This window comes from Pan paniscus, chromosome 19 (genome assembly GCF_029289425.2).
Source record: "Pan paniscus chromosome 19, NHGRI_mPanPan1-v2.0_pri, whole genome shotgun sequence".
Lineage (NCBI taxonomy): Eukaryota > Metazoa > Chordata > Mammalia > Primates > Hominidae > Pan > Pan paniscus.
Window position 1 is genome coordinate 83138647 of NC_073268.2, and position 23503 is coordinate 83162149.

At 36.2% G+C, this 23503-nt stretch overlaps 1 protein-coding gene across 4 annotated transcripts in view; it reads right to left on the reverse strand.

Annotated features, from left to right (window-relative positions):
• Window positions 1-23503, reverse strand: part of HELZ (helicase with zinc finger) — a 173970-nt gene that overhangs the window by 39282 nt on the left and 111185 nt on the right. For all 4 annotated transcript variants that reach the window (XM_055101690.2, XM_055101691.2, XM_034942757.3 and 1 more), the window contains 5 exons: window positions 18448-18652; window positions 13993-14044; window positions 12980-13170; window positions 10409-10616; window positions 4343-4422 (listed from right to left, as the gene is read on the reverse strand). In XM_055101690.2, the coding sequence (XP_054957665.1) occupies window positions 4343-4422; window positions 10409-10616; window positions 12980-13170; window positions 13993-14044; window positions 18448-18652 (736 nt within the window). The remainder of the gene's footprint in view (window positions 1-4342; window positions 4423-10408; window positions 10617-12979; window positions 13171-13992; window positions 14045-18447; window positions 18653-23503) is intronic.

Below are 23503 nucleotides of genomic sequence, written 5' to 3' on the forward strand. Positions count from 1 at the left end.
AGAAAGATGGCCATTTATTTCATTCTGATATAAATCATTAAAATGTGTTTTCCTTCTGATTTTAGGGTGGGTTTGGGTGTTTTTTGTTTTTTGTTTTTTGTTTTTTTTTGAGACAGAGTCTAACTCTGTCTCCCAGGCTGCAGTGCAGTGGCACCATCTTGGCTCACTGCAATTTCTGCCTCCTGGATTCAAGCAATTCTCCTGCCTCGGTCTCCCAAGTAGCTGGGATTACAGGCATGCACCACCACGCCCAACTAATTTTTGTATTCTTAGTAGAGATGGAGTTTCACCATGTTGGCCAGGCCTGGTCTCAAACTCCTGACCTCAGGTGATCCGCCTGCCTCGGCCTCCCAAAGTGCTAGGATTACAGGTGTGAGCCATCACACCCAGCCTGATTTTATTGTTTTTATATATCTAATATATTTCCTCAAAAATATCTATGTTAATAAAAAGATGTATCTCAATTTAAACAACTTTGAAATGAACAAACAAGTACTATATCACCTTTGTATATAACTAGTTTGGTTGTCAATTTTTCCATTACATATTGACATTCTTTCTTTAACATTTATTGTGGCCAAACAACACACTGTGCCTGGTGTTGGAAATTAAACAGGCAATAAGAAGACTCAGCCTACACATCAAGAGCCTAGTGCAGGGGTCTATACACCACGCCCCCACTCCAATGCCATTTCCGGCTCACCAGGTTTTGTAAATAAGGTTTTCTTGGAACACAGTCACACTCATTTGTTTACATGTTGTCTGTAGCTGCTTGTGCACTATAATGATAGAGCAGAACAGCTGCAACAGAGACCATGTGGTCCCCAAGGCTAAGATTTACTATCTGGCTTTTTACAGAAGAAGGTTGCTGACCCCTGGCCTAGAGTTCAGTAGAAGATAACAATATGTAAACATATCACTAGAGGTACTATAAGAGGATGCAACTGTAGTGCCTGAGAAAATTAAGGAAGGTTTCACAGAGGTCATGACATTCGAGTTGAATCTTACAAAAAGAGGTGGAATATTCCAAGGAGAGAAGGACATGCTAGGTAAAGGTAACAGTTTATGCAAAGGTTGAAGAAAGGAAAAGTATGGCAGATTCGGACAGCATGGGAAGTTTCGTGTACGCAGAGCTATAATTTCACTTGTTTATATATTAGTTTTCCCTTTTCAATATCAGAGGAAACTACAAGAGCCCAATCACATGAGACCCTGAATTATTCAATACTAATTGTTTTTAATTTCATAAACTGTGATAACTACAAAAAGTTTTTAAGCTGGGGAGTGTTGTCATCCTTCTGAAATGTAAGTTTGATCATAAGTGATGACAATGTGAAAAATAAAATATAAGATGGAAAGAGGCAATTTTTCTTTTCCGGCTCTGTCAAAACACTCCATGCATTGCTTGGAGTGTAAATAAATTTGGCACGTCAATCTCCTTACAAGTTTCACGGATGAGCTAGTGACTGAGGATTGCAGAGCACTTGCCTCACCCTAGGCTCTTAAATTAGCCATAGAACTGACCACTCCCCAAAAACAGAACAAGCAGCTTGTTCCTGAGTTGCAGCTGGGGTACACTTGGTGACCAACCTGTTGCAACAAATGGTTGTGATGCAAATTGTGTGCCAAGTGCATCCTCATCTCTAATCATCTAGCTCAAATGGATTGCCATTAAATTTGGCCACTTTTAGGCCCTTAAGATTACTGAGTATATATAAATTATCTACAAAAAGAAGTGAGAAGCACGACAATTCTATCTCAGTTTTCCCAAGTATGCAATGCCTGCTCTTCAGATGTCTCAGAACCTGATTAAGGTTCTTCATAAACAAACATTTTCCTCCATAAATCTCCATCTTTTCAATGACTAAAATTATATTCAGCTGGGATATACTTTTTTCCAGAAGATATTGTTGATATGCATAGTTTGGTCACATGAAGGAGGTCATAATCAGGTGTCAAGGTTGTTTATGAATAAGCTGCTATCTTAATTGTCTCTATCACTTCTGACCTTGACATTGAAAGGAAGCTAGGTCTGCGTCACAGAAATTTAGATAAGGACTGTGCTATTCTACAATACTACAATCGGCTCCCTAAGCAAGGTAGAGAATGGTAAGAGCTGAAGAAGCCTGCATCTGCTACTATCAGAATCAGATTCTCCTCTATCATTTTCCTCTTAATACTGAGGAGGCACTGAGTCAAAAGAACCAGGACTAGTTCTTTTATTTTTCCTGGGCCCCAAGACAAAGCATCAGGGTGGGAGAGAAAACAAAACATGTCTTCAGGTTGCCTAGTTCTCTAACAGAGAAGAATCCTAACAGAAATTTTAAAACAAGGACATGAGAGACACTTAGATATCTTGGCTTCAGTTGCTCTGAGAGCATCTAAGACTCGTGTGATTGGTTTCGTCCCAAGCTGCCTCTGACTACATGTGCTGCTGGTGCAGGTGCACCATCCTGACATGCCACTCGTTCTCTCTCTGCACCACTTCCCAAACACATACCACTTCAGCTTTCACTGCAGCCCCCGCTTATCTATCAGGAGGTTCCCTTGGCTGCCTCATTTGTACTGCAGCCCCTCCAGTGGGTACTGAATCCTTCCATATATAGAAGCTGTGAGTAAGAGATGCTTATGTGATATAAGTAACTGAATAAAGAGAATAGCTGCTTAAATAAAACTAGGCTGAGGTTGGAGATACAGATTTGGAAGTCGGTATCATGAAGTGGATACTTAAAATTATGGATTGGACTGGTTTATAGTAAGAAACCATAGAATGCAAGACAGGTGGGACTAGGACAGAACTCTGAGAAATCCCAGCTTAAGGACTAGGGACAGATGCTTGGGGAGGCTGAGCAGGAACTTTTTTAAAAAGACGGAGGTCATGTTAGAGAGATTGTGAAAAGTAAAAATGTGTCAAAGAAAACGAAAGAAACAAGATGGTCAAAGACAGAAGTAGAAAACAGTACCTAATACCAAGAAAAGTCAAGTAAGACTACATTTGAAGTATGTTCGTAAGAGCACAATAGTTTTAGTGAAATGTAGACTATGTGGGTTAAAGAGCAAATAAGAGGTGAGGAAGAAAGGAGAAATGAGGCAGTAGCTATAAAGGAGATGAAGGTTAAAGAAATTATCTTTTTAAAAAAATATATCAAGCAATTTGCTTACTTTAGGCTAAAAGAGATCTAAATATGCTATAGGCTGACAGGGAAGAACGAACAGCTGGAAAGAATCGAAAGATAAATGAGGAGAAGGGACAAGGTCTATGTGGTAGTTGAAGAGGAGAGATTAATTTTTTTTTTTTTAGACAGAGTCTCGCTCTGTCGCCCTGGTTGGAGTGCAGTGGCGTGATCTTGGCTCACTGCAAGCTCCGCCTCCTGGGTTCATGCCATTCTCCTGCCTCAGCCTCCCGAGTAGCTGGGACTGCAGGTGCCCGCCACCACGCCCGGCTAATTTTTTTGTATTTTTAGTAGAGACGGGGTTTCACCGTGTTAGCCTGGATAGTCTCGATCTCCTGATCCCATGATCCACCCACCTTGGCCTCTCAAAGTGCTGGGATTACAGGCGTGAGCAACCGCCAAGTAGAGATTAATCTTAACGGGAACTCTTCCTCTGAGACTGGTGATCAGGAAGTAAGGGTGCTCAGGGCTATGGTAAAAGTGCTAAGTTTAAGGTTACAAATTAACAAGAGGAAATCCTGATGAGGTCACTCTGAGGCAAGCCATCCAATAGGATAATAGAATGTGGAAGGTAATCAGGCTTGAGAAGAGTCACTGAGACAACTGGGCAAAGGAAGTGAGGTACGTGTGAAAGAAATGCAGGGGAGCCCTGATGGTTCCATTCAAATTAGAAAACAAGAACTTCCAGTGGCACTAATTCAACCAGTGACTTGATTTTCTCTAAGTAGTTTATAAGCACAGAAGCAGAGAAAATGATGAATGGACAGATAAAGAATTAAGGGCTTAGTGGGTATGATGAGAGAATAAGGTGAGGGACCTGAGTAAGTCTTCCCCTCTCTGAGGAAGAAGTTTTCCTTCTTCACGATAATGACACACTTGTAATGACACACCTGTAGCTCTGTCTTCATTTACTACCTTATCATAGAAAATCTCTAAATTCAATTTTATCACTGAATAACAGAATTTGAGAAAAGTATACTGATACATGAAATAGCACAGCCAAAGAAAAGATGAAGAAAGAGAAGGCAATATGGCTCACTATATCCCTGTGAAAAAATAAACATAAAGGATAAGTGTACAAAGGGAGGTATTTTTCTTTAAAACATCAAGATTCCAAGATGACCAATCAGACTAAATCCACTAGACAACACAGTCACTAAGCAGCATACCTGTTTTGGTTCTGTTGGCTTTTTCTCTGGTGTTCGAATCTTATTAATTTCAGGTCCGGAATTATTTGTATCACTTTTACCTAAGAAAATATTTAAAAATCCTTATAAGTTTTCTCCAGTGGATATGACACTTCCAATGCTTATCCAATATTAGAGAAAGAGGCAGAATACTTTAAACACTTTTCACCCATTATGATCAGTGTATGACTACTTGGGTTTTGTTCTTAAATTTTCAGAGTTACAGTTTCTCTGCAAGAAAGAAAACTTACAAATGAAGCAAACTTCATTGACAAGGCAAAGCCTAATAAGGGAAAAACCTTAAAGCATCAAATAATCCCAAAGGAAACTACCCAATCTCCAGGAATTACAGCCTCATTTGCTTAAACTAGATGTGTTAAAGGCCTTCGCATTCTTGCCTATTAATAAAGGCTCAATGCTTTGGTCACTTATAAATGCAATTAAGCAAAAATCTAAATAACGCCTCAATCTAATTTAGTAAAGGAATCTAAACATAATAAAGATATTCAGAAAGTAATGTAGTTATACTGCTTAAAAGTAATAGATATCAAACCGTGTATAAGTGGGTGATAAATAGTAGAGCAGGCAAAATTAAGGTTTTAAAAAAGCACAGTTATAATAGACAATTCATACATGGGAAAGGCTTTTAATCTACAAAAGAATTAACCACTGGATAGTTTAAGTTCCTTGAAGGAATCCTTGATTTAGGTTCTTGTTCCAAAACATTCTTTTTGGAATTCCACTGGAACTTTGTAAAATGAATTATCATGCCAGAATTACCTTACCATTAAGCTTCAAGAAATGAAAACTATAGTATTGGAGATGAAGAAAGCACTGAATGGAATTACCAGCAGAATAGACATTACAGAAGAAAAATCTGGCAAATTTGAAGGCACAGAAATAGAAACTACCCAAAATGAAACATAAAGAGAAAAAAGAATGTTAAAAAAAGTAGCACCCATAAACTGTGCAAAAACTTTAAGCATCCTAATATATGGGTAATTAGAATCTCTGAAGAACAGTGGTAGGGGCAACACAGAAAAAAATATCTGAAAAGATATAAAGTTTAAAAATTTACATACTTGATAAAAACTATAAACTCAGAGATCTGAGCAACTCAACAAACCTCAAACACAAGAAACAGGAAGAAAACTACATCAAGGCATATCATAATCAAACTGATAAAACCAGTATAAAAAGAAAATCTATAATGCAGCCAGGGAGAAAAAGACTTGTTACATACAGAAAACACAGATAAGGATGGCATCAGATTTCTCACTGGAAAAAACGCAAGTGAGAAAATGGTAGAACAACACCATTAAAGTATCAAATGATAAAAACTGCCAACCAAGAATTCTCCACCCTACAAAAATATCTTTTAAAAATGAAAGCGAAATAAAGACATTTTCAGGCACACAAAAGCTGAAAGAACTCATCACCAGGAGACCTGCAATACAACAAATGTTTTTAAAAAGTCTTTCAGGCAAAAGAAAAATTGTATCAGCTGGAATCGTCAATATACAGAAAGAAAAATTACTAGAAATGGTAACACATGGGTAAATACTTAAGACTATTTTTCTTATAATTTAGATCTCTTTTACTTGGCTGTTTAAACAAAAATAACAATTATGTTTTGGGGATTTGTAACATATGTAAAAGTAAAATACATGATAACAATAGCATACAGGCTAGGAGAGAAAAAATAGCATACTTTAAGCTTCCTTTACTGTAAATGAAGTGGTAAAATATAAATTGGAAAGTAGTCTGTGATAGGTTAAAGATTTATACTATAAACCCTAAAGCAACTAGCAAAATAATAAAACAAAGAGTTGTCACTGATAAGCCAATGGAGACAAAAAGGAGTCATTAAAAAAAAAATACTCTACCAATCCAGAAGAGGGCAGAATAAAAGGAGAAGGCGGAAAAATCAATTGGACAAATTGAAAACAAATAGCAAGATGATAGAATCAAACTTAACTGTATCAACAATCACATTAAATGCAAATGGTCTAAACACCCCAATTAAAAGGCAGAGATTGTCACATTAGATTGAAAAAAATCAAGAGCCACCTATATGTTATCTAAAATAAACAAACTTTAAATATAAAGACACAAATAGATTAAAAGTAAAAGGTAAAAATACACACACACACACATCATGCTATCACTTGATAAGAGAAAGCTGAAGAGGCTACACTGATATCACACAAAGTAGATCTCAAACCAGAGAATATTTTCAGGGACAAAGAAGGTAATTCCATAACGATAAACGAGTTAATTAATCAAGAGTATGCAATCCTAAACATTTATCTCCTCATAATAGAACTTCAAAATTCATCAAGAACTCATAGAACTTAGAAACCTAAAAATTGAAAATTAGACAAATACCAATTATATTGGGAGATTTCAATACCCCTCCTCAGTAATTGATAGAAAGAGCAGAATCAGCAAGGATACAATAGACATGAACAACTCTACCAACCAACTTGACCTAATTAACATTTTTTTTTCTTTTTTCAAACAGAGTTTCGCTCTTGTTGCCCAGGCTGGAGTGCAATGGCATGATCTCGGCTCACTGCAATCTCCACCTCCCAGGTTCAAGCAATTCTTCTGCCTCAGCCTCCCGAGTAGCTGGGATTACAGGCATGCGCCACCACACCCGGCTAATCTTGTATTTTTAGTAGAGATAGGTTTCACCATGTTAGCCAGGCTGGTTTCAAACTCCTGACCTCAGGTGATCTGCCCACCTCAGCCTCCCAAAGGGCTGGGATTACAGGCATGAGCCACCATGCCCGGCCCCTGATTAACATTTACAGAGCAATCTATTCTTCTCAAGTACACACAGAACATTTACCAAAATAAACCATATTCTGGGCTGTGAAACAAATCTCATTCAAAAGCATTCAAGTCATACAAAATATGTTCTCTTAACACAATGGAATTAAAGTACAAATCAGTAACAGAAAAATTTCTAGAAAATCACCAATAATCAGCAACTAAAGCACCTTTCTAAATAATCCATGGGTCTAATTTCAAGAGAAATTAGGAAGCATACTGAACTAAATGAAAATAAAAATACAACATACTGGTCTTTTTGGAATGTATTACTGAAGAAGAAAATTACAAATTAAATACTTATATTCATTTAAGCTTTCACTTTAACAAAATATGTGCAAAGACTGTATATACTGAAAACTTTTTTTTTTTTTTTTTTTGAGACAGAGTCTTGCTCTGTCACCCAGGCTGGAGTGCAGTGGCGTGATCTCGGCTCACTGCAACCTCTGCCTCCCAGGTTCAAGCGATTCTCCTGCCTCAGCCTCTCAAGTACCTGGGATTACAGGCATGTGCCACCATGCCCGGATCATTTTTATACTTTTAGTAGAGACAGGGTTTTTCCATGTTGGCCACGCCTGGTCTCGAACTCTTGACCTCAGGTAATCTGCCCACCTTGGCCTCCCAAAGTGCTGGAATTACAGGCATGAGCCACCGTGCTTGGCCTGAAAACTTTTTTTAATGCTGAAAAAAAAATAAAGACCTAATAGAAAAAAATGGAGAGATATATACTCCGTTCAAAGATCAGAAGAATCAGTATTGTTAAGATGTTAATTCTCCCCAAAGTGACCTAAAGATTAAACACAACGTCAATCCAAATCCCGCAAGGCTTTTTAGTAGGAATTGACAAGCTGATTCTAAAATACATAGAAATGCAAAAGACCTGGAATAGACACTTTTGAAAAAGAACAACGTTGGAGGACTTACACTACCTGATTTAAAGACTTTTACAAAGCTATAATAATCAAGACAGCATATTTGGTGTAAACATAAACATATGCATTAATAAAAAGTATCCACATATAGGATCAACTGATTTTCAACAAAGGTGCCAAGGCGGTTCAATGAAGTAAGGACAGAGTTTTCAACAAATAGTGCTGGAATCACTGAACATACATATGCAAAACTAAAACAAAATAACAACAAAATCTCAGTCCTTACCCTTACACTATATATAAAATTTAACTCAAAATGGACCTAATTAATGTAAGAGCTAAAAACTATAAAACTTCTAGAAGAAAACATAAAAGAAGATCTTGGGTTAGATATATTTTTTTAAGACACAACACCCAAAACATGATCCATAGAAGAAAAAATGGATAAAATGGACTTCAACAAAAATAAAAGCTGCTGCTCTTTGAAAGATACTGTTAAGAAAATGAAAGCTAGACACAGTGGCATGTGCCTGTAGTCCCAGATACTCAGGAGGCTGAGGTGAGAGGACTGCTTGAGCCCAGGAGTTCAAGGTCAGACTGCCCAACAAAGCAAGACTCTGTCTTTAAAAGGCAAAAAAAAAAAAAAAAAAAAAAAAAAAAAAAAAAAAGGCAAGCCATATCCTGGGAGAAAATATTTTCTAAATACATATCTCATTAAAGATTAGTATCCAGAATGTATAAAGAACTCTTATAACTGAAGACAATCAACCCAATAAAAAAGTGGGCAATAGATATAAATAGAGGTTTCATCAAACAAGATACACACATGGCAAATAAGCACAATAAAAAGATACTCAACATCACTCATTATTAGGGACATGCAAACATGTAAATTAATACCACAATGAGATATGATTAGACATCCACTAACAAGAGTAAAATTTAAAAAAAGACTGAGCATACCAAGTGCAAATAGTAATCTGGAACAACTGGAAATCTCATACATTACTAGTAGAAATGAAAAATGGTTCAGCCACTTTTGAAAAATAATATGGCAGTTTCTTATAAAGTTAAATATATATTTATAATATGCCCAGCAATCTCACTCCCAGGTATTTACCCAAGGGAAATAAAAACATGTTCACATGTATATTCACAGCAGCTCTATTCATAAGGGCCAAAAATTAGATACAACTAATAGGTGTATCAAATGATGGATGAATAAACATATTGCGGTACATCCATACAACTGAATACTAACGGTAAAAAGGAACAAACAACCGACATATATAATCTGGTGGAACAGCAAAAGCATTAAGCTAAGTGAACAAAGCTGGACACAAATAATTATAGAATTCCATTTTTATGACATACTAGAGAGTATGGGACAAAAGTCAGATCAGTGGTTGCTCAGGGCTGGGAGCTGGAGGATGGGATTGCAAAGGGTGGAAAGAAACTTTCTGTAAACATGCAAATATCTTGTATCTTGATTTTGGTGGAGGTTAACAACTCTGGATATTTGTTAAAACTCATCAATGTACGTTTTAAAAGGGTGAATTTTACTGTATATAACTCATACCTCAATAAACTTGAATAAAAAATACAGTAATTTTTCCTTGTAATTCTAGCAGACTTGTAGTAAAAATAACCCCACAAGATTAATGCTTAGTACACCACAAAAATATTTCGAGTTAACAAAAATGTTTAACAGGAGAGGACCTTCCATCTCAATTTTAAATGACTACCATTTTAAAGTACTCTAAATATTCAAATTTAATATTTTTTTCAGAAACTCAGTGACACCAATCATAAGTGGTAGGATTTAACCTAAAGGACCCTCTGAGGTTACATCTCAATTTTGTGTCTGTGTACATAATTTGTATCTTCTGGAGAGAGGATCCATAGTTTATATGTTAGATTCTCTCTCTTTTCTTTTTTTTTTCTTTTTTTTTTTTTTTTTGAGATGGAGTCTCACTCTATCGCCCAGGCTGGAGTACAGTGGCGTGATCTCAGCTCACTACAAACTCCGCCTCCCGGGTTCATGCCATTCTCCTGCCTCAGCCTCCCAAGTAGCTGGGACTACAGGCACCCGCCACCATGCCCGGCTAATTTTTTTGTATTTTTAGTAGAGATGGGATTTCACCGTGTTAGCCAGGATGGTCTCGATCTCCTGACCTCATGATCTGCCTGCCTCGGCCTCCCAAAGTGCTGGTAGATTCTCTCAAAGAGGTCTATAATCCATGAAAAAGTTAACAATCATACTGTTAAAGGAACTTTCTATGTGGCTAAAACTTTACCTGTCATCAGTTTACAAACAGGAGAACAGCAAAGTACAACTTACCATTTCGATTTTGCTCATGTTGATCCTTCTCCTGATGCTGATTTTGTGGCTGGCCTATGGTGACAGGTGGGTGATGTCCAAGGCCATAAGGAATAGGAGATCCTCGTCCATGTGTCTGTAATAGGTTCATGTTATAGGCCATTGCTGCCTGATGTGTAATAATTCGAGGATCAACTGCAAACCTACCCTGGTATCCTGTCCATGGTACCTAGGTTATTAAAAAATAAAATACATGCATTAAGTATATTTTGGAAGGCAAACTGCTAGAGTGCTGCTGATTAGGGAAAAGCAAACATACAAAGACATATAAACACACACACACACAGATGTCAATTTTCTCAAAATAAATAACTACAAAGTTGATGCTAATACTAACAATTGTGTCTTAACTGGCTAAAAAACAGCTTCCTGAACCTTTAGTATGTAATGGAAAATAGATCATTTTTCAGATTAGGAAGAAACTGAGGGCTTAAAATTGGTAATTATTCCTTGAGGCATTAAATCATTTTATAGTATTTACTTGTTTCCCCTCCATATGAATGTATACATGTCAGATTACCATAAAAATAATCTTTTAAAGTCATAATTGCATAGAAACATAGTTTAATAGACAGGGGGAAAAGTTAAGGAAGAACTTAGCCTAAGGAGTCTCAACTCAAAAAACTGGTATTCCAACTTAATATGAGTAACCACATCATTTAATGTTCATTTATTATAGGTAAAATTCAAATAGGTCATCTGTGCTTTTAATTCAACTCTACCTTAAAATACAAAAACAGAAAACTTGTTTAAGTGTGTCTAGATATATAATCTCTGCATATTAACACAAAAGGAATAAATACAATGACATCTGAGCTACTGCTCCTATTATTTTATTATAACTGTTAAATGCAAACTCTCAGAAATCTTACAAAATAGAAGTCTCTTTGACCTAGTAAAGTGAAATAAAAATCCTAAGGGACTTACTATTTAAAGCAGATGATGTATAGTGTTGCCAAGCTGTCTGGAAGAAATAACTGCTAAAATCCAAAGTCTGAAGTCTATGGGGAGTGGGCATGAATTACGTATTTCTCATTTACAGTCATTCTCCTTGGCTGTCATGATTGTGAACTATCCTGACCAACGTGGCTGAGAAATGTTTGCAGCTAAGCATTTTCCCATTCTGGAGTGTGGGCAAGGTTGCCAAAAACCTTTGGCAATGATCATCTCAGCCTGAAATTACAGTGCTTGCCTTAAATGAAAGAAACTGTTTCCAAGGCTAAAACTCCTGAATTGAAAATACTCGTGTCAGCAAATTAACAAAATATTCAAAAATTCTAAAGAAAGAGAAAATGGGTTTATATACAAGACGGACGGCCTCTAAAAATCTATAGTCTTACAAAAGATAGAGTAATGTTTTTAAGTAGTAGTTAAGATTTCACAAGATGTGGAATTTCTCAAATCAATTTAGATCCAAGTGAACTAGACTAATCCAAGCCTCTCTGTGTCCTGTATTTCTTGGGAACAGTTTTTGACTTATACAAAAATAAAAAGATAAAATGAAAACATCACTTTACAAAATGAGACCAATTCATTAGCTCTGTTAACTTTTAGCTCAATTTTCCTCAATAAAATATTTTAAAAGATTACAAATTAAATATTTAGATTTACAAATTAAATTTTAAAGATTACAAATTACAAATTAAGATTACAATTAAATATTTTAAAAGATTACAAAGGTGGCCGGGCACAGTGGCTCATGCCTGTAATCCCAGCGCTTTGGGAGGCCAAGTCGGGTGGATCACCTGAGGTCAGGAGTTTGAGACCAGCCTGACCAACATGGGGAAACCCCGTCTCTACCAATACAAAAAATTAGCCGGGCATGGCCAGGTGCAGTGGCTCACACCTGTAATCCCAGCACTTTGGGAGGCCAAGACAGGCGGATCACAAGGTCAGGAGATCGAGACCATCCTGGCTAACATGGTGAAACCCCGTGTCTACTAAAAATACAAAAAAATTAGCCGGGCATGGTGGCGGGCACCTGCAGTCCCAGCTACTAGGGAGGCTGAGGCAAGAGAATGGCGTGAACCCGGGAGGCGGAGCTTGCAGTGAGCCAAGATCACGCCACAGCACTCCAGCCGGGGCAACAGAGCGAGACCCCGTCTCAAAAAAAAAAAAAAAATTAGCTGGACGTAGTGGTGCATGCCTGTAATCCCAGCTACTCGGGAGGCTGAGGCAGGAGAATCGCTTGAACCCAGGAGGCAAAGGTTGCAGTGAGTCAAGATTACACCACTGAACTCCAGCCTAGGCAACAAGAGCAAAACTCCATCTCAAAAAAAAACAAAACAAAATATTACAAAGGTTTCTAAATTGAAATATAATTTCTTCACAGTCACTAGTAACCTAATAACAAATTGTAAGCAACAATTTGTAATTTCAAGGTTAGAGGTAACATTTGCTTTAAAAGAAGATTATCAGCACTGAAAATTTTTTTTAGAAAAGAAGTTGGTAGAATACTATTTGGGATTAGAACCATTTTAGTGAAACCTATTTTACTTGATTCAATAGAAAGTATTTCGAATGTCCACTTACAGGTAAAGGCACCGACATAACTACATTCCCTCCATAGACAGCAGGTACATAAAGAATACTTGTCCCAGTGTGAGGATCTATTCTTTGAACAGGGCTTGGAGATTTTCCCAAATTTGGGTGAGGTCCAAGAGGGGGTGGAGGAGTATATGCTCTAATAGGATTGCCAATAAGTACAGAAGGATTGGGCTGAACTGAAAAATAAACAGAAAAAGGATGCACTCAACAGCTGTACATAGTCATCCAGAAAAAATAATTTAAATCATTCAACAGCAAAATATATTTCCCAGGTTTGCCTAAGATATCTTATCATCAAAGAATTATCAGTGTGGAAAAGTAAAGCATATTACAAAAAAAAAATTTTTATAATGCTCCCTAAAATTAACTTGAATTATACAAAGCATTCCTTTTATAAACTAGCATAATTTTAAATATTTTCTGAGGAACTCAGGATGTGTCTTTCAAGAGAGAAAGCTATGCACACACTCCTAGTAAACAGTCTTCTATCTAAAAAATTATACAACTCTTCAGAATAAAGTTTTCACTTACAATTGTAACAGAACCACATACAATATGAAAGTTAAGGAATTATTTTAAAAGCACGACTATGCAATATTTAAAATCATTTAAGTAAATTTTTTATCTTGAAATATTTATGATCTGATATTTGTAGGACATAAATATTTTCTGAAAATTTATGTTACATAAAAGGCTTAAATGTTTTTCCTCAAAACCTCTGGATATGTACATGAATACCTACAAAATTGCCCCTTTTCAGAAATAACATATCAATGCACTGATAAAACCCTAAGTGTTGAATAAAAAAATTGAGAGGTTCCAAAGTGACTGTGTGTGTGTGTGTGTGTGTGTGTGTGTGTGTGTGTGTCAGAGAGAGAGAGAGAGAGAGAGAGAGAGAGAGAAACCATCTCCCCACCCTCCTCTTTCTTGTGGTGAAATTTGGGGAAAATCTCTTACATCATAAAAGCAAATTTTCATAGGGTAATTTTTCCACTTACCAATTCCATCATTCTGGAAGTGATCATTCTGGGTATGATGAAGACTTTTCCCCTTTAAAGAAAAACACAAATGTATAATAATTTAAGCATGTTTAGTATTAGAAAACAATAACCATTTTCCTAATCATATGTAAATTAATGTATACATCAATAATTAAAATCTAAAAACTGTGAGTCTATAATTAATAACCATTAGACTGCTTTGAGCCAATTTTCTTTTTAAACATTATGTCACAGCCATCTCAAATAATATTGCTGGGCCTCAAGTTTTCTCAGTTTCAAATTAAGGGTATCTAAAATTCTTTTTTTATGAATATTTTTCATTAAAATGAAATATGCAATCAACATGATTTAAATTCTATTCCTTTGCAGAAATAGAATTGCAGTTTCTCTATACATTTTCTAACAAATCACGAAACACAGAAGTTGTTTTTCAAAGTAAAAATGTTAATCTTCAAGATGAGAACCTTTAACAGAATAAAAAGAATGCAAATATGGCTTAGGATTTATGACATTTTGAGTATAATTCATGCTATGTTAAAGTATAAAATTTACTTTAAAAAAACAAAAACAGGAAAAGGGGAACTGTCATTATTTGCTTGTGAGATAATCTAGCTAACTGCTAGACAGCAATATGGCAATACATATCAACAACATCAAAAATGTACATACGTTAACCCAGTAAGTGCACTTCCAGAAATTTATCCAAATGAAGTAATCATGAATTTGGGCACAGAGAGCATGGTTTATGTGTGTAATAAATGTTAACAATCTACATGCCCATCAGTGCAGGATTTATTAAATAAGCAATAGCAAATTCACATAATGGTATATTTAGTCTACCATTAAAAATGATGACATTTGGGCAGAAACAGTATTTGAAGAGACAATGGTTCTGAATTTCTGGATTAAAAAAAAAATTCTCTCTTCCCATGGGCTAAAAGTAACACGTATCAAGCCAATTGAGGAAAAGTAGCACATTGCGCAACTTACCTTTAGACACACACAAATTTGTAAATTTGTAAATTACATCTGAAAACTAAAGAGGGGATTATGTCTACAGCAGGAAAAAAAGCATGTTCACAGTGATTGGCACCAACTATATATATATATATATATATATATATATATATATACTTGTGAGGAATAGAGACGTGATAAGAAAAGCATACAGAAAAAAGGAGAAAAAGGCAAACATCAAGATGGCAAAAGTATAAGATGAGAAGCAGGAGCAATTAGAAGAGACAAGATCAGCCAGTAGCACACACACTGACAGAAGAAAGGAGAGCCAGTGACACAAACAGCAGATAAGACAGTTCCAAAACGGTGACAAACCATTTAGATTTCTTATCCTCCAGACCTATCACTAATTTGCTAATGACTCAACAACCAGGGACAACTGCTTAGCATGTGGAGGAAACACAGCAATTTAATCAGAGTGTGGCAGGCAGAATAGCCCCTGCAAAGAGTCCCACATCCTAATCCCTGGATCCTGTGAATATGTTATGTGGCAAAAGGGACTCTGTGAATATTAATTAAAGTTATAAATTTAAAATAGGGAGATTATCCTGGATTATGTGGGTGAGCCCAATCTAATCCCATGAGCCCTAAAAGCAGAGAAATTTCTCTGGCTGGAATAAGGGAGACGCAGCGGAAGAGGAAGTAAGAGAGAGTCCCAGGGAAAGGAGGATTCAATGCACCACTACTGGCTCTGAGATGTAGGGGACACAGTTGAGAACTGGTAAGAAGCCTCTAGAAGTTAAAAATGATTCCCGGCTGACAGTCACCAAGGAAACAAGAACATCAGTCCTATAACCACAGGGAACTGGATTCTACCAACAACCTGCATGATCTTGGAAGCAGATTCTTTCCAGAGCTTCCAGGTAAGGGCCCAGAAAGCCAATATCTTGATGCTGGCCTTGAGAAGCCCAGAGCAAAGAAACCAACCAAGCCAATTCAGACATCTGACTCATAAAATTGCCAGGTAATCCATTTGTGTTAAGTCACTATGTTTGTGCTTATTCATTACAGTAGCAATAGGAAATTAATAAATAGTAACCATAATCTAGGGTAATCCTACATTGTAAAGCTGGAAGAACGCTAGACAATATATATCAGCACTATGGGTACTGTGTAGTATACTAAATAAAAAAAGCAAATTCGGGCCTATGGAGTAAAAAGATAGTGGCATGTCTACAAGTATAACTCAGCATTCTACATGGTTCAATACAGGATACAATCCTCCAGTCACTGTATTTTGTATTTTGACTTAGCAAGAAACCACAGAACAGTAAATTTACTTAGTTTATATAAAATATACAGTGTTTGGTAGCTTATTAACAAAATAATAATGTAGCAGGCTGGACACAGTGGCTCAAGCCTGTAATCCCAGCACTTTGGGAGGTCAAGGCAGGTGGATCACTTGAGGTCAGGAGTTTGAGACCAGCCTGGCCAACGTGATGAAACCCTGTCCTGCTAAAACACACACACACACACACACACACACACACAAAACTACCGGGCATGGTGGCGCTTGGCTATAGTCCCAGCTAGTTGGGAGGCTGAGGCAGAAGAATTGCCTAAACCCGGGAGGCGGAGGCTGCAGTAAAAGTCAGATTGCACCACTGCACTCCAGCCCGGGCAACAGAGCAAGACTGTCTCAAAAAATAATAATAGTAATAATAATGTAGCACTAAGCTAGAGCTAGCTATGTATGAAAGTCATGTCCCCTGTTCTCTTATACCGGGAGTCTTTTGTAAAAGCTCTCTTAAGCTTTACTCATTCATTTAAAAAATACTTCTAAGTACCTATTATGAGCCAGATTTTGCTCTAGGCACAGAGGTGAGAGCAACAAATAATACAGGCAAAAATCTCTGCCTTAAGTGAGCTTATCTTCCAGTTTTTGACATGTTTCCCCAATCTCCCACTACCTCCACCCACCCAATAAACTTCTGAACAAGATCTCCTTGGTAGAAATTGCCTTCAATTTACTTCCTCTTCCTCTCACTTCCTCTCACTTCTCCAACATGGCCACAGGAGGACTCGGGGGCTAATTTGCTACTGTGCTCCTTTAGCACCTACAATAACATCTGGCACATAGAAGTAACTTAACTGATAAACAGCTAATACATTAATAGTATAAGCTTGAGAAATCTACAAGATTCATTTATGTACAATGTGTGATACCCTAAAAATGCCAAATCACAAGTATTATTGCACATTAGGTCCATTTTTATTAAACTAAGAATATACAACAGTATATTAACACAGAGAACAGTTCTCTTCTCAGCTGAATATCTATTTAGCTAAAAGATTTTCAAAATATTAAACTATTAATTACTGCTTACACATTAAGATTTACATTTTTTGGCCTGGTGCGGTGGCTCATGCCTTTAATCCCAGCACTTTGGGAAGCCAAGGCGTGAAGATCACCTGAGCCCAGGAGTTTGAGACCAGCCTGGGCAACATGCTAAACCTTGTCTCTACAAAAAATACAAAAGTTAGCCAGGCGTGGTGGTATGCGCCTATAGTCCCAGCTACTCCAGAGGCTGAGGCAGGAGGATTGCTTGAGCCTAGGAGGCGGAGGTTGCAGTGAGCCCAGAATGTGCCACTGCACTCCAGCCTGGGTGACAGAGATCCCCTCTCAAAAAAAAAAAAAAGATTTACATTTTTTAAAGGAAGTGCAAAACTGACATACTCTTTTAATTCTTATTGGTAACTTTAATATGCTGATGATTATAAATATCAAAGAAAAAAAACAGAACAAATACTAAACATGCCAGTCTCAGAACCTTCTTTTCTAGATGGTAAGTGCAAGCATTTTTTTCAGGCACTCTAGCAAATAAGCCGGCTGTCTCTGTCCAAAATAACTATAGTTCAAAAGTGGAAATGGCCTTGACTCCCCTGCTCCACTCCCTCTGACTGGAATGCTTCTATACAAAAAATATGTGTCAAAATCAATTAAAGTCATCTTCAAGAAGTCAGCCAAATTTTTTTACTCTGTCAAATACCACCTCAAATAAATTGGTCATCAGTAAAGGTTCAGAATTATTTGCTTTATATAAATATCGTTATTATAACATTATTCCTTATAAAGAATATAAGGACATGTTTTAGTAAGTGTGATAATCTTTTAAACTTCTTTGTTTTATTCACATCTCACTAAAACAACTCTATCAGTAGAGAGGATTAGAAGGTTATTTTATAAAAATGATACCAGAAGTTATCAGGTATTAAAAATTGTTTGAGAATGATCATAACATTAAGCATGACTAAACACCATACTGTATTTTCACTTACATGTCCACACTAAACAAGCTCCTTGCAGAAACCGCTTGCCGCCAAATGTAACCTTCAATTCCAACACTTAAAGTAACTTGCATCCCAATAAACCTTTGGCACTTCTGCGAAGTTTTCTCCCTTTAACCTCTTCAATTTCATTAACAGAGGCTTTACCTTGGGTGGTGATTGCTGCTGTTTGTTGGTACTTCCTGAATGCTGCAGTCTTAGAGCCCGGGGGATAAATTCAGGTGCCAGCGGATTCAACACATATGTCTTCTTTAGTTCTAAAGCCTCTAACTGGGCTTTGATCTGTTCAAAAGTGATTCCATGTAGGCTACTGTTTTCATGACACAGGGCAATAAACCGTTCCCAAAATTTCCTACAGAAAAGATTTACAAGATCAGATTACAATTCAATGGATGAGATCACAGAAATGAACACAAATAACTAAAGATAATCTCAAATTCCACCCCCAACCTCAAATCCTTAAACCCAATAGTCATCTATGATTGAGATAAAATCTTTCTACCAGATCACAAGACTCCAGAAGTTTGATTTTGAAACTACAGTCATACCTTGTATTATAGTACATATAAAACAGGCTCTCCATTAATTCTGGCTCATCAATGCAAGTAATATGGTCAGTACTCACCTATCCACACTAATTCAAAATGGTGTTTTTTATTACCCATATAATAAGTTTTCAAAACTGATGGCAACTCATTTCACATAAAATTTGTACTTCTAGGCATACTTACTACATACATATATATACTATGTATATAAAATTCAATATAATGAATATAAATCACATAATTCTAATTTATATACATACGCATACATATACACGCACGTATATACGTGTATATATGCACATACATACACATATACACATACACATATATATACACACACATAGATACCACATGTATGTGTATCTATGTGTGTGTGTATATATTTGAATTATAAGGCCAAAGTAGCCTAGTGTTAGATGACTAAGAAAAGCCAACTCAAGACATAAATTTGAGCCACAAAGTACATAATCCTCATGAGGATTCTTAAGAAATAACCAGCTACTCCGTATTTTTCTCTTAATTAACAGGTGCTTGTTACAAGCACAACTTATACCATTAACTAAGTTATAAGTGTTAAATGAATTATGAAAAATATGGGAAGTTGGAATGCTAATTTTAATGTTGATTATTCATTTCTTAATCAAATTCATAAGTGCTAAAGGAGAAAAGTACATTCAAAACTTGTTGCATTTACATACTGTTGTTTCTAGGTTTGAAAATTGATTTCTAAATATTAAAATTATTAAATACATATTACAAAAGACAACATATAAAGTTTTTAAATTTTAAATGACTATTATAAATATGCATACCTATGTTTAATATGAGAGGTTCAAATAATGTTTTATTATGCTATAAAAGATATGTGATATGGTTTCTTCCCAAGTTGGTATCCTTGTGTCCAGGTGGACAGCAGGTAATCAAGATGGCTTCAAGAAGCATAAATGAAAAGGTTTATATTATAAAAGTTAGTATATGAATGGGAATTGGGTTATTAATATATTCATAAAACTTTGCAGAGTTTAATTCCAAACTGTGCTTCTCTTACATATGCCATATATCCATCTTTCCTAGTTTTTTGAAGATGAGTTTAAGAAATCAATTGAGATACTGATGATTCAGAAGGTAGCGGGGTGGGAGAGGGGTAAGGAATGAAAAACTATCTGTTGGGTACAATGTACACTACTCAGGTGAGGGGTACACTAAAAGCCCAGACTTGATTACTATACAACTTATCCATGTAAACAAAAACCACTTGTACCCATAAAGCTGTCGAAAAAAGAATTTTAATAAAAAAAATAAAAAATTTTAAATGGAATGAATAAACAAAAAATAAACAAATGGATTCAGAAAAAATTTTAGACCTATATGTAAACAACAGAAAAAGTAAAAATGCTACAAAATATTAAATATGTACTTCTGACTATAAGACTAAGGCTAATAAGACAGTCATGCAGTTGCTGGAAATGTGTGTTGCCAGGAAATGCATGCTGAAAAGCTGTCCTTTATTTTTGTTTTTAAGAACCCCAATGAAGGAATTGTGCTTTTTTTCTCATCATAACATGAGAAAATATAGGGAAGGACTATCTTATATAGCACTCAGGATCTAAAATCCATCCACTTTCCCACCCTTTTAATAAGAATAGCCACAATATTCAACTGCATATTTATCAATACAATTCTATTACATACTACATTCAAAAGAAAGGTCTTTTTAGTCTAATTGATGAAGTATCAGTTTCACAGAGTGGCATTTCAGGTTTGCGTTGGACTTCAAGACAAAGCAAAACGCTAAGGAAAGAATGGATTGACTTTTACTCTGTCTAGTTCAGTTATTTGTTTTTTCAGAGACAGGGTTGTGCTGTCACTCAGAGTGAAGGGCAGGAGGGCAGTGGCATGATCACAGCTCATTGTAATCTTGAACTCCTGGGCTCAAGCCTCTCGCCTCAGCCTCCAGAGTAGCTGGGACTGTAGTTGTGTGCCACCACATCTGGCTAAATTTTTAAATTTTTTTGTAGAGATGGGGTCTCGCTATGATGCCAGGGCTGGTTTCAAATTCCTGGCCTCAAGTAATCCTCCCACCTTGACCTCTCAAAGTGCTAGGATTATGGGCATGAGCTACCGTACGCAGCCTCTAGCTCAATTTTTAATATCAATTTCTTATTACATTTTTCATTTCCAGCTTTCACAGCCAAAATGCTAGAAGCTGCTCTATTTTTAAGCTACTTTTTAAAACTCCATACCCTGTTCCTATGTCACCCTCACTGACCTTGACTGCAATGAACAGAATTTGAAGTAACATTAAGTCAAACAACCTCATACTTCACAAAAAGCTGGAGCTTGGTGACAGTCTTTGCCTACCAGAAGATTCTAGAGATTTCAAAGAAATAGCCTTCGAGTTAACGTATACCAATTTAAAAGTAACATTAACTACTTACTATAAGTTAATCAAGTTAAACTGACTCCAAAAGTGACCTGAAATTTGCATGTTAAATCTGACTTTTTTTTTTTTGACACCATTGATATAGCAAAATGGTAAAGCACATGGATTCTAGAACTAGCCTGAAATCTTGACTCTACCATTCAGTAGCTGTGTGACTTCGTGCAGATTACTTAGCCTCTCTTTATATCTCAGTTTCCTCATGTGCAAAGTGGGGCACCAGCACTACTATTATTATTATTCCTTACTATTGAAATGACATTTGTGTCTCACTTCTAAACTTTCAGGGAAATGCTTCTTTCCTTCAAAAATTCTTAGTTTTAAAGCTAAAATGTTTCCTTTTCTCTCTTTACACTGGCCCTTGAACTCCCCAATACCTTACCAAACTACTATGCATACAATTATGAAGCATTTCTGAATACAGATAATTGACAGATCACAATAGAATGAGGACAAGAATTCACCACTCTGGTTAAAGATTTCATCAATTCTCAGCCCCCTCCCTAAAATGTTAACATAATATTATGTTAACCATTTTTTTAGTACTATTGGTTTAAAAACCCAAGTGCGTATTACACTGTAATATAATTTTAGGCATCTCAAAGGATGTAACCTTATTTTTAATCACTGCCTGAACACAAAGTTTGATTTTCTTTCTCTGTTAACCTTACTTCTAGGATCACTGATAAAACACTAAAAAATCACTTGGTGTCCTTAGGTCACTGTGTGTGTCTGTGTGTGTGTGTGTACACAAATATACATATATCTCTACACATACATGAAATATGTTTATATTTCACAGAGTAAATAAAATGTGCTAAATGAAGAAATTCAGTTCAAGGGAAGACCTTCTCCAAACGCCTTGGTTTGAAAAAAGGTTATCACTCTCCTTTTAGCCTCCGGCCATTCCGTGCAGATTTATCTGAGCATATCCATCATTTCTGGGAAAGGCAGCATAACCAGAGAGAAGAATGTGGTTTTTGAAGTCAATCTGACATCTGTTTGAGTGAACCACATAATAGCTATGTGACCCTGGGCAATTTAATCTCTCTGAATCAGGCTGCCCATTTAAAATGCAAATAAAATACCCACATTATAGGGTTGTTAGGAGGAGTGAATGAGGCAATGTGTGCAAAGCACATAAACCAGCACCTGGCTCAAAGAAAGCTGTCAATAAACAGCAGCCACTATTGATACTTCTTAGCTTGGTGAGAGACGGGGAGGATCTTCACTATATCCATTTTTGATTAACAGAAAAAAATCTGTTTAAAAATACAACAAAAAAGAATATGTAACTGATTGACTTCTGAACTGGTATAATATACACAGTAAGTATTCCTTAAAAACTTGATTGATATTTGGGAATATATTAGTTTTTTTGAAAATATTAAATGAAAAAAGCAGGAAAACAGTCCTAATGAACTCAAACTACAAAGAACTCACTCTTCCATTTTTACAGGACCCAAGAATCATATTATATTCTCTGAGCTTACTTGTATTGTGAGAGTAAATTAATATCTAATTAAATTAGTCAGATTAAAGCTTAAATATCCATATGCCCCAACTATCAATTCTTGGGCTACAGCCATGATTAAACTGTACAAATAAAGCAGACAATCAACATTGCCATATAACTATGAAATGTTTTTTTTTCACTCAACATAATATATTTACTTCCCTGAAAATATTCTGCTTAGCTTATCAATTAATGTGTATACCTTGAAACTTCCCAGCTGAGTAGTAAGAAACAGGCAACTGCAGACTCAGCTTTGAAGTTAAAAATTAGCCCTGGATAATTCTGAGAACATGGCCTCAGGAAGAATTATTCACCCATTTGCTCTAAGAAAGTAATGATTTCTGTCAAGACAATGGATGAAAAATGCTGATCTCATGCAATTCACAGTATAATATGATTCTTTAAGAAAGGGGTAATGGTTTCTTTAAAAATATTCAGGTTGGTAAATATATTTGGAGTTATTTATAAGGAGAGCCCAAAACTAATGTGGCTTAACACTATTCTTTTTTTTATTTTCTTTGAGACAGGGTCTTGCTCTGTCACCCAGGCTGGAGTGCAGTGGCGTGATCACTAGAGCCTCAACCTCCTGGGCTCAAACGATCCTCCCACCTCAGCCTCCTGAGTAGCTGGGACCACAGGCACATGCCACCACACGCAGCTAAAGTTTGTATTTTTTGTAGAGACAAGGTTTTGCCATGT